The 18,898-nt window shown below is 37.3% G+C and overlaps 1 protein-coding gene across 1 annotated transcript in view; it reads right to left on the bottom strand.

Moving 5' to 3' along the window:
- Nucleotides 1–4,036: 4,036 nt before the first annotated feature.
- Nucleotides 4,037–18,898, bottom strand: part of ITGA1 (integrin subunit alpha 1) — a 76,224-nt gene continuing 61,362 nt past the window's right edge. Inside the window, exons 22-30 of the mRNA XM_059833304.1 lie at nt 17,312–17,388; nt 16,528–16,617; nt 15,393–15,495; nt 13,784–13,897; nt 12,050–12,154; nt 11,750–11,854; nt 10,801–10,893; nt 8,856–8,972; nt 4,037–8,103 (exon numbers count right to left, since the gene is read on the bottom strand). Coding sequence (XP_059689287.1) covers nt 8,059–8,103; nt 8,856–8,972; nt 10,801–10,893; nt 11,750–11,854; nt 12,050–12,154; nt 13,784–13,897; nt 15,393–15,495; nt 16,528–16,617; nt 17,312–17,388 — 849 coding nt within the window. The 3' untranslated portion in view covers nt 4,037–8,058. The remainder of the gene's footprint in view (nt 8,104–8,855; nt 8,973–10,800; nt 10,894–11,749; nt 11,855–12,049; nt 12,155–13,783; nt 13,898–15,392; nt 15,496–16,527; nt 16,618–17,311; nt 17,389–18,898) is intronic.

The following is an 18,898-nucleotide window of genomic DNA, read 5'->3' as shown; positions in this document are numbered from 1 at the left end:
CTCACTCTTTGGCTGAGCGTTTAAACCAAAGTAAGTTTGGACTCAAGTCTCCTCTTTGCCTGGCTGTGCATTCCCAACCCCACCTCTTATGGTGGCTCTAACGCTTGTACAAGGGTTTAAGGAGGCAGTCACGGAGTTGGTGTGGCTGAAAACTAACATACACACGCACAGACAGACACAAGGGAAGTTGCAGACGGGTTACGAAAGCAGACAAAAGGCAGCTCGGTTTAAAATCCATGGAGTTGCCTCCTTTACCTCCCCATGCATCTCAAAGCCTCTGAGAATCATCCAAATCCACTTTGGGAAGCTGATGTTTTTACATGGTGATCAAGAGTAACCTACCTTGTTACACATGCCATCCCAGAGTAAAAATTTTAAACCAAAAGTAACCTGTTTTCCACAAAAGCTGTTAAAAATGAACAGAAAAGGGCTAATAGAGACAACAAAGACTGAACATAGACCATGGCAAAATGTTTGAAAGTCTGCCTGGGCCAGCATGCACTTGATTTCTTAACTACATGAATGGTTAATATGAACCTTGGAGGGACTAAACAGGATTGAATATTGAATATTGAAGAAGTCAGGATTTTACGGAGAAAAGAACAGCCGTAGGTAGTTTAATGCTCCTTTTCACTACAGGCAAAGACAAGTATGCCAGTGTTCTGGTCTGAAGAACAGTCCTGCAGGAATAATATTCATGGCCTTTAAAGTGAGGCTGTCCTCTGAAAAATAAACATGAAATTGATATTCAAGACACGGTTCAAAGTAAAACCTTCAAAAACCGTATAGTGTGGGTGTCATATCCTCAGCAATAGCTGTATCACTCTCCACTCGTGCTCCTGAGCACTGCTTCCTACTCTAGACATACCAGCACACACTTATTTATTTCATGCTGTTTTGACTAAACTATGTCCTACCTAGTACAGTGTATACACATATTTTTACTGATTCTTTTTCCAGGTGAGCAAAGCTTGTACCTGTCATGGGGAAATGATATTAACGGGAAATAAGGTAGCCAGTGAAGAAATGTTCCCTTTCACCTGTGATCCCCAAAAGTGAGGCTCTATATGGGAGCCTGCTAATGCAGCCTGTGTAATTTCGTGCTCTCTAGAGCAGCCGATGTGCTACCCCCACAACTTCAGCCCATTTACCAAAGCATTAACCTTGATACAGCTCCAATAACCACTTGAACTCATAACAATAGTGCGTATCTTGAAAATATTTCTCAGACAAGAGTTGTAAGTACATGATGAGAAGACGAGAACCTCTATCTCCCCTGAATATGCCTTTATTTACATTTTTGAACATTTCTGTTTCGAAAACATAGTAGTTGTTTTCTGGTTTGTGGAATTAAGTCCTATCCATTCTTCCTTTTTATTTACCTATCACAAAAAGTTGCTCAATTGCTTGGTAGGCATTATTTAGCAAACCTGACTCCCTTAACAATTCCCACTGAATCACACTGAATTTTAAATTAATTAGGTGAGATGAATTTAAGTCTTAATGCATTGCTTTGTTGTTTTTTTCTTTTTTTCTTTCTTATATTGTTTGCAGCTTAAATGTGTTAAAAATAATACTGAATATGAAAAAAAATACCTTTTGATATATACATAACTGCTGAATTGGTCCTATTCTCAACTGATCATTTGTTACATTATCTACCATTAGCTACTAAACCTTGAGTTAAAGATGAAATATCAAACAGGTGGGTGGGGGATAAAATGTGGTAATGGGATCAAGCATCATCTAGTTGACCAGATGTACAAAAGTGTTCCTTATCAGATTGCAGAAATCTTACTCAACCTATAAGAAAAATTCTCTTGGGGAGGCAAACAGGCCAGCCCTCAATAACTAGGATGAAACCTGAAGGTGCTTTGTATGAAGGGACGAATTATGTCGCAGCAGTAGCGTATAAGACACACATTGCTCTCTAAATACACTCACTAATGGCTGTTTGCCGAGAGCTGTAGGCATCTTTCCAAATGCTGGAAATTCATGACATAAAGGAGGCCAGAGACTGTGAATTGATTTTGGCAGATCCCTCAAATAAACAACAAAAAGCAACTCAGTAGTTTTTGAAGTTCCTGAGAATCTCAAAACCTACAACACCAATACCACCAGAGCTTTTTCTTTCTGGCTAACAGGGTAGTGGGAAGTCTCAGCTGAACCCTAGAAGTTTTGAGGTGTAATAGCATCTGTGGTGGCATAGCGTAAAATGACTGAGGCCAGAGTAATACACTCTTGTCAGTGAGATTTTATGAGCTGGCAAACAAGCAAGTGAGCTATTAACAGCTACTAATTTGGGCCATGAGATGAGAATACTCAGCAAGGTATGTATATAAAATTCCCCAAAAGGAAAGAAAATTAATTACTTTTCTCAGACTATGTCTACTATGTCAAAATTGCAAAAATTCAAATGCTTTTTAAGGAAAACTGAGGAGATCCTCTGTTTTTCATCTCATCTTCTCTGCTAAGATGAAAAGGCTCTGTAATGGAAGACTATATGAAGGAACTTTCACTAGACAGAGACATCCTATTCCTTTACCCCAGGAGGAAGAACAATGGCACCCTTAATGTGAATCAGCCTTAAGGACCATATGTAATACTGAACCAGACATGTGAAGCTTTGCAATATGTATTAATTTCCAGTACCAAATCGAGCTGAACCGTAACTGAGAAGTGGGATTTCACCATGGCCACCGCTGAAAGTGAACGGAGAGTGTATGTAGGGGATGGACTTGGAATACTTCTGCTCCTTCTCCCATTTCTGTGAAAATCCCTAGGAGATGCAACATTCAGTGAACCCTTGAGGAATGTCTGTCCTTTCTGAGAAGACTTACGACTCTGAGAACCGGAGAAGGGCAGAAGGGTAAGTGCACAAAAGGGGAAAAGCAGTAAAGGAGCACTATGCCCCACTGTACTGGAGTCAGAAGAAAAATCTGCCTGAAGGTCTTTTACTTGCCCTTTTTTTGACTGAATGAGCAAAGTCCAGCCCTTAGTCTTTGTAATTAAAACATGGTTGCATTGAGGATAGCTCACTTTATCATCCGCTTCTTTAAAGAGAATCCAGTTGTGCTGTCTAAACTGTGGTATCAGCCAGTTGTTACTAAAACTTCATCAGTGCTTTAATCTTTATGACTCTTCATTCTTACAGGGCTCAAACCACATCCACTGCATGAACTGCTATTGCCTTTGAACTGTGAAATGTTAGGGCTGCTTCTGCTAAATGCAATGAATTATAATCCAGTTTTGTGCAAATGATACATAATATTACACTTCTGGCTGTGAGAAAGTGATTCTAGTTATTTTTTAATTGCATTGAAAAGCAATTTAAAACAAACAAACAAAAATAGAAGTGGCTTTTTTCCCAATTTTCATTAAAATACTCCCATGGAAAAATGTCCAGCAAACTCTTAATGATCCAATAGATACAGAGTAGGACATTTGGTAAGCACTCCCCTATGACCAGACAGGATGTTGCTAATAGAGAGTTGTGATTCACCATCAAAGTAGTCTCTGATGAGATAAGAGTTAAGCAATTACATGGTTTGTAATGTTTTCTAGAAGTTAACTGTGATATAAAAGGTGTAATCTTTGTCTTCTAGGAAGCTTTGATACATATGTTTACTAAGCTTTAAGGAAGATGATGTGAATCATTTACAGCTATGCAAGACAATGGACTATTTGGGTCACAGGAGTAAGTTGTACAGAAAAATCACTAGATAGGAAGAATGGTTAGATGAATGAATGTGTCTTCAACTTTAATGTATGTAATATCACAAAACCAAATCTGTGTCAGGAAGTTGTATGGTCCTCTGAAAAGCTTTCCAATGTTGCTGTAAGTACAGAATCCATACAATTAGTAGCAATGTATTTCTGATAGCTTGACCACATTCAAGCTTTCCTTGATGTTATGCCGTGCAAGAACGCTTATTTCTACAACAGCTTTCTATTGACAGGTAGATGGAATTGTTTTCAGGTACTGAGATGCCTTTATATTATTCTTATACCAAAGAAAAGCAAACAAACTACAGAGGAGGCTCACTAGACTCTTTAATTTTTTTTTAATCAATAAAACACATGGAATAATTTTACAGGAAAAAGAAAATGCTGTGCAGAATGTTGTGATTTTCTTAAAAAGGATGGAAATTCCCTCTTATTCCTGTTAAGTGGTAAAATTAACAATGGTACATTATGATTCTCTTGCTCTGCTTTTATTTTTCAATGGAATCATCATCTATGCAGTAGTTAATTCAAGAAATTAAAACAATTTGACTATGTGGAATTCATTAGATGACTGTGACCCTAACTCCAGCCTCTCGGTGCCAGCTGAGATGAAAACCCTTGGCTCTAGTTGAAGGTGGATTCCCCTGACTCAAGCTCTGCAGAGGAGGAACATCATGCTCAAAATGAGTCAGCACCCGATATGTAGTAAGGGGCTCAGGTAGGGGGTCATTATAGGTGGGTTGTGTCTGTAGCAAGGGCTTATAATACAGACCTAGAGTGACACCAGACAAGCACAGGAACATAAGCAGCAGCCCAGGGAGATTGCTGTAATGCAGATGCTGTTTTTGAAGTCTTCTAAAAATGACATATGGGATCAACAACCTCTAGAACAGACTCAGATTGAAGCAGGGGTGATAGTTTAAAGCTCTTGCTCCTTTCCAGAGAAGTTCTATGCTATAGAAATGTAGCTTGTCCATTCCCTCTAAGATTAGCTACTTCAGTGCTGAAGTTAGGAACTGAGCTGGGTCAGAATTCCTCCGTTGTTTAAGCTCTGGTTATACACCCAGTTTATTATTATTACTTTTTTACAGGCTTTTGTTTGAATGAAAAAATGTTTAGCTTGTTAGTTATTAGACTCATATTACAACCCAAAAATGTCTTTTTATAGGAACAAAAGAGATTACGTGCTGTTCTGATATTTTTCGTGCCTGCCAAATTTCAGTGAGATGTTCCTGATTGCAATATTGCTTCTAGTAGCTTTCCTGTTATGTATAGTGAAAAGCAATAAAATACTGCTCTTGCAGTGCTGTGTGGAAAGGCTCTTATGGATAAAAATAGTGATTTTACTACTTTAGTCTGTGTAAGAATAATGTGATATTGTGGTATTCTTTTTACATACTTGTATTTTAAATGGATATTATAATTGAAAATCTGATAATAGGACAAACGTGAAAAGGGATAAAGCATTATGACAAAGAGGAAAGCAATGTGGCTATATGAAGCTTATTACTGTTTTTACAGTGCAAAGCAAGTCTAAAGGGAATGGAACACTGAACTCAAACATACTTTGCATTGATAAAATACTTAGTATTTTTGCGTCGTCTTTATCTAGGGAAACAGACTGTTCTATTTACTTAAAATTTTTCAGTTAGGTTGATGCTTTAAAATAAGACATGAAATGTTATCAGAAAAGTAAAAAGCTCTGGTTAACAGCTTATCATAACTCAAAAGTGAAACACTTAAACAACATAGAAGTATGCTGCATAAAAATGATGTGTGACTTGCACAACTTGTGAGTAATTTTACGAAGCCAGGAAAAATGACCTCATGGTTAACAAACTGGCTGAATAATAATAAATATAAGTATTTCCTCTGCTACCACAGATTTTCTATGTGTGCATAGGTGAGTCACAACTCCTTCATAATTCTCTTCGTTTACAAAACCATAATAGGATAACAGCACTGCTATGCCTTTACAGAGATACTACAAGGAAAAAACGTTTACAGTTCTGAGGCATTCAGATGCTACAGTGACAAGTGCCATTTAAATCTTCCAAACAAATTGGCAAAATCATACATTTTCTTAAAATAAAGCCTGCATCTCACATGGGACTGAAAACGCCTCTGCGAATATTAATTTATCTACACTGTTCAACAAATGGATTTTTACCTTCCTTTGAGGACTATTTAACTTGCACGATGAATGAAGCAGGTATTCTATCCACAACTTCTCTACATCGTTTTTTTGCTTCCATTCAAGTCTTCCTTCTGTGCTTAGAGCCAGGGCAACTCACCTCGTGCCCCTTCAGATAGGGTGCACTTTCAGGCGTGCAGATGAGCACAGCAAGCAAGTCTGCCGACTCGGTGGCTCTCCCAGGCTCCGCAAAGCACAGCCACCCACAGGGTTCCCACGGAGGGCTTTGCCCTCTCCTCTGAGTCATGCAGCTACCTTCAGCAGACTGTTGTTACGAAATAACCACCTTTCCCACAGACACAAGGAGAAATTTCAAACACTTTCAAACTTAATCCTACTTGCTGCATTCACATAAGTGTCTGCCTTTCCCAGTAACTACTCTCTAATTTAGGAACTAAATAGAAGGGACTTAAGAGTGACAGCATCTTTCAAACCATAAAGCACCTTCTGGCACACTTCCAGAGTTGTACTTGCCAGCATGTTCAACCCAATCTATGGTTTCTTCTTCAAGAAAAAAAGGTTTTTCTAAAATATATTACTGCTTTTTAAGCTATTACTATAAAGTCAGTGCCAAGTTAAAACCTTTTGGAAAACTGCAGTGATTTTTTTTTTCATTTCAGTGACATTTGTCCCAAGAGGAGGAATAAATTTTCCTGCCTTCCTTGGCAAGGCGAAGCTTTTCTACAAACAAGGACGTCTTACAGAACTCAGTACGTCTCCTCAACATTTTCTGATCTATTGGCAATCAATACCGAGTTTTCTCATGCTGAGGCAACGTCGCGCTTTGCCAGCATGCCTCCATTTTCTTCTGTTAATTTTGTGTGGCTGCAAGTAATATAGGAAGCTGTCAAGGACAAGGCACAGCCCAAGAGCCCCAGGGAGAGATCCTTGTGGAAAGAAAACAAGTGCGTGAAAGAAAGGAGGAAACTGAATAGTCTAAATAGAAAGAAAAAATTTCTTAAAGAAGTCTTTTGCTATCTACATTTCAGTGTATTCTCATATAAACTTTTAGTCTTTGACACAAAATAAACATCATTTGTTAAGTGCTTATTTAGTATGCAAATTCTTCATCACTTCTTAAACTTGTAAGTAACAAAGATGAGGTGTAACTTATAATACTAGAAGAAGCTTGCCAGTGCTGAATTTCCTATCTGTGCTCTTTTGTTAATTATAATTTTGTACACTTTGAACTCATTGGATTAAATAGCTACACAATAAATTTACAGTGACAGTTTATGAAGCACCCTCCTGGCTACTCCAAGATATACAGCAAGAGTCAAACTTTCAGGGTACCTCTAAACATTTTCTGCATAAATATGGACATTTCAATTTGCAGATACGATTGTGCCCCTGCTTATTTGAGTACAGTGTGCAATCAGATGGGCTTGAATGTTTTGTGCATACATTTTTAGGCCTGCCAAAAATCTGTTTCAAGTTCAGTTATGTAATTTAATGGATCAATCCTTTATGGTCCACTTGACCATAAAAATCTCTTTCTTGGTGTATCCTTGGTTCAGCTGGACATGCTAAAACGAGCAGAAAGAGAAGTCCAAGGTACTTCAGTAATTTTCACCCAAAATTCTGCGGAAGCTTCTATCTTCTGAATTGTCATTACATCAGTTACAATACAGTATTTGGTGCATTTTCAAAGTTTGCATGTTCTGCTGTGTGAACTGACAGTCTGCTTTCACAGAACTGACATAAGGAGGAAATTTTGAAAATGATGCATTTTCCTTTTGAAAATCATAAGGTGATAAAAAAGACAGGGATTGCTACCTACAAACTGACTTGTTGCATAATTTGGAATGAAAAATGATTCCACATACATAGGTATATAAAAATACGTTTACGCTTTTACCATATTAAAAAATGTTAGAATCTTTGAACTCAGTTACTCTCCAAAAATGAGTAACACTTGAAAGTACGTCCTTGAGTATCACAAAATACCATAAGGTTGTTTATTCTTCCTTTGCATCATTCCTTTGCGTGTGTGCTTGATTTGCTTCTTGTTGTTCTGCTTCTTGTTTTTTTAATGCACCAGAGTTTAGAAAACATTGTGACCATTACATCTAAGTTTATAATTTTACACTAACATTTTTGAGGCAGACCTGAGCAAAAATTTCTGCATTTTTTTTTCTTCATTTCTCCATTTTCTTCTTTAGTGGTCTCTTGAAAAATCCAGCCTGCAGAAAAGAAAAAAGTGACTAAGAACTGCTCAAATCATACAATCCATGTTGGTAACATTCATGTGCTGGTTCTTACTACTATTTTAATACTTTCAGTACAGTAGAAAGTAATTTAATACTTTGTCACTGAAGTACAACATTGTTTTTCCTGGAATTGAAAAACTAAAGAGACATTTCATGAAAGCAGACAAAAGTACAGTTAATATAGTGAGCAATTGTTGAATCATTGCCACGCTCACATAATGTCAAAGGCTAAAACACTTAATAACAGTTGGTACTCAACTGAATAAATAATACTTTATTTTGTACTTGTCAATTTTTTGAAGAAATTATGCATGTTGAAATTTATACTCTGTAACCTAATGCAAGTATGAACTAAATATTTAGCTTGGAAAAGAGTGCCCACTTGTGGAAATACTTACACCACAGGCCTAGCATCTCTTGCATAAAGAGAAAACCTGGTTATCAAAGGCCACAGACCAAGCTAATAAAAAAACCCCTTAATCGTACTAAAATCTCTTTTTATTTTTCCTTTCATAACATACTGGCAATACAGGTTTCACTTGGTTAGCATTGCGTGTTACACGTCAGAAAAATGTAGTGTTATTAGTTACTTTGTCATTTCTACAAGATTTCACTCTACTTATTATATAATATTAGTGCCTGTGAGGTTCTAGTTATGAGAAGGACATGGCAGAGAATGTAGGCGTATTTGTTTATTTTCATGAAGACAAGAACATGCAGCTTACCTTCCACAAAGCAAATATAAGCAGTGCAAGAATCAAGAGTCCAGCGAAGATACTCAGGAGGATAACCCATAAGGGGACTGTACCCGGTGGGAGTTCTTTGGAAATCTTAATCATGGTCTGCAAAGTGTTCAGAATGTAAGCAATAAATAACTTGTCTTTCTAAAATATCAACAGAACAGCATGACTTTTACCAGTATGCAGTGATTTTCCAGGGTACTACTTCATTTTAAGTACAGGAATTTGTAGGAGGGAATTGAGAAAATAATCTCCAACATGAAACCCTATATTTACACAATATCTTGCCCTTTGGAAGTGCATTCATTTCATGAGGGTCAGCCTTGCTATAAGTCAGTAGTCATTGTCATAAAGGATACAGGACCAAAACCATGAGTAGTTGAAGTGTGTTAGGGATTTTCTTTAGCATATTCTTCATCACTCAATGCCTGTCTCCCTGAAAGATGACAGTGATTAACAAGCCTCTAAACCAATTAAATGAAATAAGTGTTAAAGGCTGTGTAGATACTAATTTGATTTTAAACTGGCATATAGGACAAGGGGTAATGGCTTTAAGCTGGAAGAGGGTAGATTTAAATTAGCTATTAGGCAGAAATTCTTCACCATGAAGGTGGTGAAGCACTGGAACAGGTTGCCCAGAGAAGCTGTGGATGCCCTCTCCCTGGCAGTGTTCAAGCCCAGGTTGGATGGGGCTTTGAGCAACCTGGTATAGTGGAAGGTGTCCCTGCCTATGGCAGGGGGGTTGGAACTAGATGATCTTTAAGGTCCCTTCCAACCCAAACCATTCTATGATTTTATGATATCTGGTGTGAACTAAACTGAAATAAGGATTATTAATGTTTAAATAAATGTAACCATATAGGAGTTTGAATTATTTTAACTTAAGAATTTATTAGAGATACAACTTTATAGTTGAAAAAAGCATTGAAGAGCTGAACACTAAATATTCAACTTGAAATTATGTCTTAAAAAAAGTTAATTTTGAAATTCCTTGGTTTATACAGGCATCTCTGATTATTTGCAAGCCTCTCAGCTGTGTTTTCACTCCTGGAATGAGTTTTAATCTATCACTTAAAAGAACTGCCTGGATACAATACCAGCTAATAGTTGACCTCTGAAGTTTGTATTTCCAAAAATGTTTTGTGCAAGATGTAATTCACACTGAATATTACTTTGGTCTAAATTTTGGGGGTATTAACAATAATAACACATAATAAGACTTTTGCTTAAAAATGTAGTAAATTGTAGTAAATAGTAGTACATTGTATTGTAAATGTAGTACATTGTAGTAAATAAGCCCCTCCATGTACAAGTTATCACTGAAAAGCAATGCATTAATCACTATAAATGTCTTGGAATAAGGAGTATAAAAAGACAAATAACAACTCGTAACAAAATTAAAGACATTTCTCTTTATACCTGACACCACTGCTATAATGTTATATACATTCTTATCTAAGAAAATGACAGGGAACGTCTGAAAAATGAAAGATCCTGTTTCAAATATATATCCTGGGTATTGAAGTGGAAAGAAATAATAAAGAAAGAAATAATAAAGAAAATAGAATGTACAAAGTAAGATCACTTCTAAATGACACACGACAATCTTTAAAATACTATTGATTCCTTAAAATAATTTTAATTATGCTTTTAATTTACATAGATGCAGGAAACATTTATACTGCAGCAGGCAGAAATACTTCAGAAAATACTTCTCACCCAGGTACGTTGGTGGGTAATGGGATTTTGGTATCATCATCTGCCTGATTCTGACATTTCTACTGTAATATGAAATCACTTACTTCTATTTAGAGTAGGGTAATACATTACAACAGGTTACAATCAGTTCACTAGTAATGAATGAAAATGAATGATTCAGTAGCACAATAAATACTATGAAGAGTAAATCCATGAATTACCACGTTCTTACCTCCAGTTTTTGATAGTCATTTCTCAAAATCAGCGATGAGTTCTCACTCCGAAGTAATGCTTTCACAACAAGGGTTAAGCTGTGAATACTTGCCTGGAAGAAGAGAGGAATGGCTATGGTTTATAATTAGGTATTTTGAAGTAGAAAGCTTTGTAGAAATGAGAAGGGTGAAAGCAAAACTTAAAGTTTTGGGAGACGCTGAAAAATGTGAAAGTCAGTGAAGCTGCTTGTGTGTGTCACCTTCAGTACACACATCACTGTTTGCAAGACAGCAATACAGCTTTGAAAGAGTAGAGAGCAGAGATTTCAAAGAAATACTAATTAATCCTGGAATACTACTTTGGCCACAGGGACAGATTTGGGTTTTCTAAAATTCTGCTGTATCTCCCCTCCTTTCCTGTTATTTTCCAGAGAAAAACAGACACAAAATGAACTCAGTATCAGAAATTTATCAACTGAGCAAAACAGACCATAGCCTGGTGGTTGTTGTAACCGTCAGACAATACTGAGGTGTGCTCTGAGGTGGACTCTCTATCCTCTGCTCTTTTTGATCAAAAAATCCTTTCTAGACTTGAGAAAACTTTCCAGATTAAAACTTACCTAAAAATTCTATGCTTCTATGTACCCCTCCTTACATCTGCTGAATTAGAATTTGCAGATGTGTGAGTAGCTATTAAAAAAAGGACCATTATGCAGAATAAGTAAGGGGTGTCTTCTCACCATGTTTTAAAATTCCTGCTAAGTTCTAAGTACTTACTTTAAGGATAATAAAATGCATGTAACTTAGTTTTGAGGAAATTTTAAAATAGGAAGAGAAACTATTTCAAACTATTTCAGGGGACTGTGGACACTTAAGAAAATGAAAGGTATAATTTTAATAGACATTAGAAACCTTGGTTTAAGTTTCTCAAGCCCAAGAGTATTCTGAATACAAATGGGATTTACTTACTTTTATGATGGTAGGCTTCCATACTCTTAATGAAATATTCACTTGATATATGTCAGATGGGACCAAGGCACAATCAATAGATGCACAGCTGTATGTATCACAGTCCTGTTTAAAAGGCACCAGCATGAATTAATAGGAAGAGACTTTTCACATTACTAAAATAAAAACATGTGAACTACTATACATACAGATCATAGACTTGCTATTGAGAGAAGCTTTTATATATTTATTGCAGAAGAACTCAGCTCAAAGATCTGGGTTAATATGTGGGATGAATATATATACTATATGTAGGCTTACCATAATGGTATCCTTTGTAGGTTCTTTTATTTTTGGCAACACAAATGGTTTCCCAGTGCTGATCTTTAAGGGATCTACAGGGTGACTAGTCTGGCAGATGGCATTCTGTTAGCAGAAATACAAATGTTATTCTTATTGTCTGAATATCCAATCTATTACCAAAAAATGCTCTGGAAACAAGCCAACATTAACAAAATTTAATGTTTAATAACATTAATAATATTTACTAACTAATATGCAATAAAAATGCATATTGCAAGAGTACAGAATAGCAAATTCGTATGGTGTAGGTATTGAAGAATCATTATTGAAACAACAAATGAGCTTTTTATGAGATAATTTAACCTAAACTCTATCCAGCTACTTAAAGACCTGTAGAAGCAAACAATAGCTTCCTGCAAGATGACCACTATGTGAAACAGCAAGAGTTGGCTATTAAAAGAGCTAAATAGCTTTTGCATGGGAATCCATAGGGGTTCTGCCTTAGCAAGCAGACAGGCAGGTTAAGTGTATGATTCAGGTGCCCCTGTTGCATCGCCCAGGGAGGGGGAGCAGGTGCTGGAGCACTGCTAGACCTCCATGACTCCTTCAAAGGCAGCTGGCAAATCCTTTGGTCTCTTCGGTGCAGGGGAGTTTGTTTTTTCAGTCAGGTCATTCACTTTCAGATAGCTAGCATGAAGAGGATTGCAAATCCCCAGCAATGCACTTTGGCACACTACTATCACTAGGATGTAGCTAGCAGTAGATGAATTATACCCACAGAAAAAGCACAGATATATTGAGTTTATGTGCAAACTTGGGTCAAATGTGGTGATTGCCTAGGAATGAAAATAATGGAGAAAGGAATTTAAGAACAGACACAATGTCTTTGTATTCTAAACTTGAAATATTTTGGGTTTTTTTGATTTTTTTTGTTTTAAAGTGAACCTTGAACTTTCATTTAGACCATTTGGTTTATTTTTCAGTAGTGCAACACCTCAAAAATAAGTGAAATATTTGGAGACAGGTGCACATATGTGTGTGTCTCTGAGAGAAAGATAAAAAAACCCCGAGGTTTAGGTTATCCAGTTATTGATATAGCTCTAGTTTTAATACCTACAGGTCTGGAATCATAGGATTTGCTGGAATTGTGATCTCCATCTGCTCTGGAGGAGTGAAATGGAAGAACTCAAATGAGGGCTGCAGTGAAGAGCATTTGAAAGACATGACCTCCCATCCCCTTCAAGATGTCTCAGTGCCCCAGAGAAGGAAGAAGCCAGAGGACTGCTAGTGCTGGAGAGCAGATGTGCAGGAAGGCTAATTTCAGTAACAGAAAGAAGAGCACTGAAGAGGAGATTGAGCTTTAGACGTACACAGCAGGACTAGAGCATTTGCAATAAGCACTGCTAACAATGGAGATAATCTGAGGCTCAGCAGGCAAAACTAAGAAACTCCTGTCACTCATATCTCAGTCTGGACCTCTCATCACTTGGCAATATGTCAAATTAACCTTGTTATAGTCCAGTTATTATTCAAAACCATTTTAAATTTGCTTGTTTCCTTTTAAGAAAATTTATCTATCTGTCTTCTTATGCACATCTGTACATACTCTTAACAACACAGCATCTTGTCTTTTAGACTAAAAGCAATATCTACCTTGAAGCAAGGCATAATCCAAATGTTTGCATTTTGCAGTTCCTTACAACAAAAATTTCAAATTTAAATTAATCATAAAAATAAAACTTCCTAGCTTACTTGGGAATGTGACAATGCAGTAAGGTAGAGAAGAGTGTTCTTGGCTGCTGTTACATTGGGAAATAATATCTGCAGTGTAAGGTTTGGCATTGGAAAGTGTTCACCTTTTTCAATCTATTAAAAAAGAAGAAAAAATATTTTGATTAGTACTTTCCTTATTTTGTTGGTATTTGATTGTGGGTTTTTCCCTTTCCTGCGTTTTTCTTTTCTTTTGTGTTTTTTATGTTTCCATGGTCAGTTATGCAAAAGGTGGTGTGATGAACTCTTACTTTTTCCCTAAGAACAGCCTCTTGCAAATTAGCAGAGAGTCTTCTGTGGTCTTTGCTAATACTGTGCTCTATTACAGGAAATCAAATTAACAGCATGAAAGGCACCATTTTGACATAAATTACTTGTTGTTATCTTGTTTACTGCATCCTTTTATCATCTGGGACTTCTATCTAAGGTCATTTCATTTCAATTTTTAATAAAGCTCCCAAAATGCTTTAACATGGGAGAGGAGTCGCTGTACCAGTGGGAGCTCCTGCTGGTTCCTCCTCAGGTGTGCTTAGGCAACAGCTCTCCTGCTCACCTGCTGCTCTCCCCTGTTTTCCCTGAGAAGACCACAGGACATACCTGTAAGCTGCTTCTCCTTCTGAACAGGCCTGCTGCAGCTGAGGATGGAGAAAATGCCTAGGTGGAATTGCTGGCAAGGGAATTGGTGATCCTGTCTCTTAAGTGGAGAAGCTTAATCAATACCTAAGAACCTGTTTAACTTTTTTCTTCTGACTACTCATTGGTGATAAGCTGCTTTCAGGGATGAGTTTTGCTTACGAGATCATAAATGATATGCTCTGCAGTCCCCCAGCTTTTACATTCAGAAAGCAAAGGTTTGAAATGAGATGAATAATGTCTTAAATATCCACAAAAGCTTCGAGATTACCGGATTTGAACTTTTAGACTAAAATAAGTAGCTAAGTAAAACACTGTAGGTAGGGTAACACATAGAAAAAACCCCTTTGCTATTGCTATTTAGTGAGAGCGAGAACTTTCCCATGGCCCATTTTTTACAGACAGAAGTTGATTCAGAGACTTTTATCCTTTGTGTACGGGACCCTTGCTCAGCTTTGGATTTGATGCTGGGAAGCAAGGATGCTCTCAAGATAACTAAATTCAGTCCTACTGCAACTTGAGGCTGGGCTTCTAGTCCACTAAATATCTTTTCCAAGTGATTTTAGTTTGTAGCATTCGTTCCATTAGGAAGACAACATTCTTGAAGCATTTTTCAAAGCTGACTGGATTTTGGAAATATCTGTTCTAAACTGCAGTGAACATAGGTCAAGTTGTCTCATTTACCAGGGCATGCTCTCTTTCCCCTGCTGAGGACAGCAGCTCTAAACTGCACCAGAACTACTCTGCAGGGATGGACCACTCTGAGAACCTGAGACTCACCTTATTCAGAAGCGAGCAAGAAAAAAAAAAGGTGTTAAACACAAAATACCCATGTAGAAGGTGTAACGTATTGCACAGCTGCTACTTAAGTAATAGGCTATCACATTAAGTGATTCAAACCAAATGAAAAAAAAGATGAAACCAGTACCTATATCATACACTTTTAATTGTTTCTTACCCTATAATGTAGAGTAACTTCATCCCCAATCTGCTCTGTTGTGTTAATAGCAGTAGGGACGGTATCATTTGCCGCAATTATAACATGGTGTTCTTTGAAAACACTGTGGGTTAAAAAAAAAACACAAAAAAACCCCAATAAGCACACAGACTTCACAAAAACTCTAGCAGTTAATAATACAGGTCTTTTCATTATTTCATGAATCCTCCAGGACTAGTGTCGCAATTAAGAGTGCACTGCTACTTCCACTGAAGTTCAACTCATCCATTTTCTGAGTAGTACTCACCTTTTATTATGTACATTTTAAATGTTTTGTTCAGATAAAACTACAAAATGAGCAAATATTGTTCCCAAAAATAATACATCAGGGCCTGATTTTGCTGTTCTTATTCTAGTTGTGCAGTCCCTTATCCTGAGTATTGCCACATGAAACAGGCAGGGTCCTATAAGAGACAGAACCGAGTAAAAAGAGAACAAAACCAGCATGTTCTAAATTCAACCTTATTTCCTATGGGACAAACAAAGGCTGGATTTGAACCATGAAATGCATCCAAAATGAATTTGAATTCATTATTTACACCTGCACACCATGCAATGTAGTCTACTGATAGTATTTATAGTGTATTTCAGGGATGGAATTTAACTGAATTCTAGCTGTTTCTGAAGATAAAGTGTACTACAAGACCTGCATTAAAGTTTATGTCTGAATTGATAAAAACAACGCCCTCAGAATTTAAAATTAAGGTTAATTTTTGAAGCTGGAAATCAAACACCACACCATGCAATATTATAGCGATACAAACTCATGGCCATCAGGAAGTTGGAAGTATTTGCTTTCTTATGTATCTGAAATGCCTTTGAATGAATAGAGCAAAGTTCAAGAATCAACAAAAGCTGCAAACTGTAGATCTAGTTTAAATAGATAAAATGGAGATACAGCAAGATAGGTACAGTAATTGCTCTGTTATTTCATGTGACTGCTCTTCTCATTGAAGCCTCTGCTTCCTGTTCATGAGCCTAGAAGCTGTCATCTGTAGATACTGAGCACAGCTCAACAACAAAACAATACTATATTCTCTTTGAACACCTGATATTCACTGTGCTAGCAAATAAAAGTACAGAGAAGCATCAATACCTTACAAATATTAATCCTACTTCATATTTTACTGGAATTGTAACGTGTCCTCTGTTGTCACTCAAGGTCTCAGGTGGTTCTTCACTGTCACTAAAATAAAACAGCATATGCCACTCAGATCAGACTGTGCAGACGCAACATGACTACGAAGTGGAAAGGGATCTTAAGAAACTGAAATACCTACAGCTCTGGGGTAGAAAACACACCACTCATTTCCAGTTAATTGCTATCTCCTAAAAATTAATTCAAAAGACTATTTCCAGTAACTAAAAAATTAAGTCCTGCACCAGTTCCAGCTCAGAGACGCATCTTTATTAGAATTACAGACTGCAATTGACAATGAAAATGGACAAAGTACTCTCACACCATCCCTGGATTTTGCAGGGACAGCAAACACTGAGGGCAAATGCATTCCTTTACTCTGTCACAGACAACTTCTGCAGTGCTCTTGCTCTTTGAAGGCCAGACCTTTTTGTTTAGCATAAACTGTGATTCATGCTAAAGTATGAGGTAACTTTGTAAGAGAATAAACCTTTTCTGAAGGCAAAACTACTGAAAATTATGACTCATTTGTGACTCTCAAGCTCTAGAGACAAAGAGCTATTTATTTAGTCCACTCAGTCCACTGTTGGACTGAGTACATCTGTAAAGCTGCCAGCTCTACAGATTGTTTAACCACTTACGAGTTCAGAAAAGTCATCCTTGTTTTACTACGAAACACAAAGCTGTAGAGCTTTCTAAGAAAAAAAAATCAGAAAGTAAACAAGTAATGATTGCAACTAACCTTGTTGCATATACATGAACAGTAGCATTTTCCAGGAGATACGATGCATTGAATTGGAATGATATTTTGAATGAAATCTGTTTAGAGAAATACATTACACATTTTAAAAGCAAAAAAAAAAAAAAAAAGCACACTAATAAGGTTTGATCTGATGCAAAATGAGCAAATTTTTGCTACTTTTATCTATGGAATCCTTATTCACATTTTAATACTTTTCTATGAATGGATCCACTTTTTTGAATTTGACCCAACCAAGAAGGAAATCTAATAGCTATGACGTATTAAACAGAAGCCTCAAATTTTCAGAACTGAGAAGCCTCAGTAAAACTTATTATATAGGATATTAGAAATACATAGCTAAATAATTTGTAGTAGAAAACAACTGGTCTTGCAAACAATTTATCAAAATCTTCTTTTTCCCTCTAATGTGGAAGAAACAAAGCTTCAAAGCCTGGCTATTACAGTGGAGATGAGCTGTCACAGCATCACAGAATGATAGGGGTTGGAAGGGGACCTCTGGAGATCATCTAGTCCAACGCCCCTGCCAGAGCAGGTTCACCTAGAGCAGGTTGCACAAGAATGCGTCCAGGCGAGTTTTTGAGTATCTCCAGAGAAAGGGACTCCACAACCTCTCTGGGAAGCCTGTTCCAGTGCTCTGCCACCCTCAGAGTAAAGCAGTTCCTCCTCGTGTTTAGATGGAACTTCCTATGATCAAGTTTGTGCCCGTTACCTCTCGTCCTGTCACTGGACACCACTGAAAAAAGACTGACCCCATCCTCCTGGCACATACCCCTTCATATTTATAAGCATTGATAAGATCCCCCCTCTGTCTTCTCTTCTCCAGACTAAAAAGACCCAAGTCCCTCAGCCTTTCCTCACAAGAAAGATGTTCCAGTCCCCTAATCATCTTGGTAGCCCTTTGCTGTACCCTCTCCAGCAGCTCCCTGCCCTTCTTGAACCGGGGAGCCCAGAACTGGACACAGTACTCCAGATGCGGCCTCACCAGGGCGGAGCAGAGGGGGAGGTTAACCTCCCTCGACCTGCTAGCCACACTCTTCTTGATGCACCCCAGGATGACATTGGCCTTCTTGGCCCCAAGGGCACATTGCTGGCTCGTGGTCATCCTGTTGTCCACCAGGACTGCCAGGTCCTGCCTATAGAAGGCTGATGGAATGTCAATATATAGTGAAACACCTAGAATACCGAACAGAAATGTTTATAATGTAAATAAAGGACTACTAGGTCTCACAAAAATTCCCTACTCCTTATAACTAGGGCAAATCTGCCACAATTTGGCCCTACATAAAATTTGGGAACGCTGTCGCAAACACGTCCGTCTTCATGTCCTGATACTTAAGGGTAATTTGTTATGAAGCAAAAGTTTTACTTTTTGCTACTGTACAGGATTTTTCAGCTCAGAGTTTTATTTTTCCTTTAATGTGTACAAATCTTTATTACAAAGTGACCCAAAGAATGTTGTCTTCTATATTTCTTCATATTTATTAAAAAAAAAAAAAAAAAAAAAAAAAAAGAGCCAGAAAGAGGCTTTAAAAAGCCTCTGTATTAGGGATGCTTATCAGTGAATCA

Source organism: Gavia stellata, chromosome Z, assembly GCF_030936135.1.
Source record: "Gavia stellata isolate bGavSte3 chromosome Z, bGavSte3.hap2, whole genome shotgun sequence".
NCBI lineage: Eukaryota > Metazoa > Chordata > Aves > Gaviiformes > Gaviidae > Gavia > Gavia stellata.
This window is presented reverse-complemented; position numbering and strand designations above follow the sequence as displayed.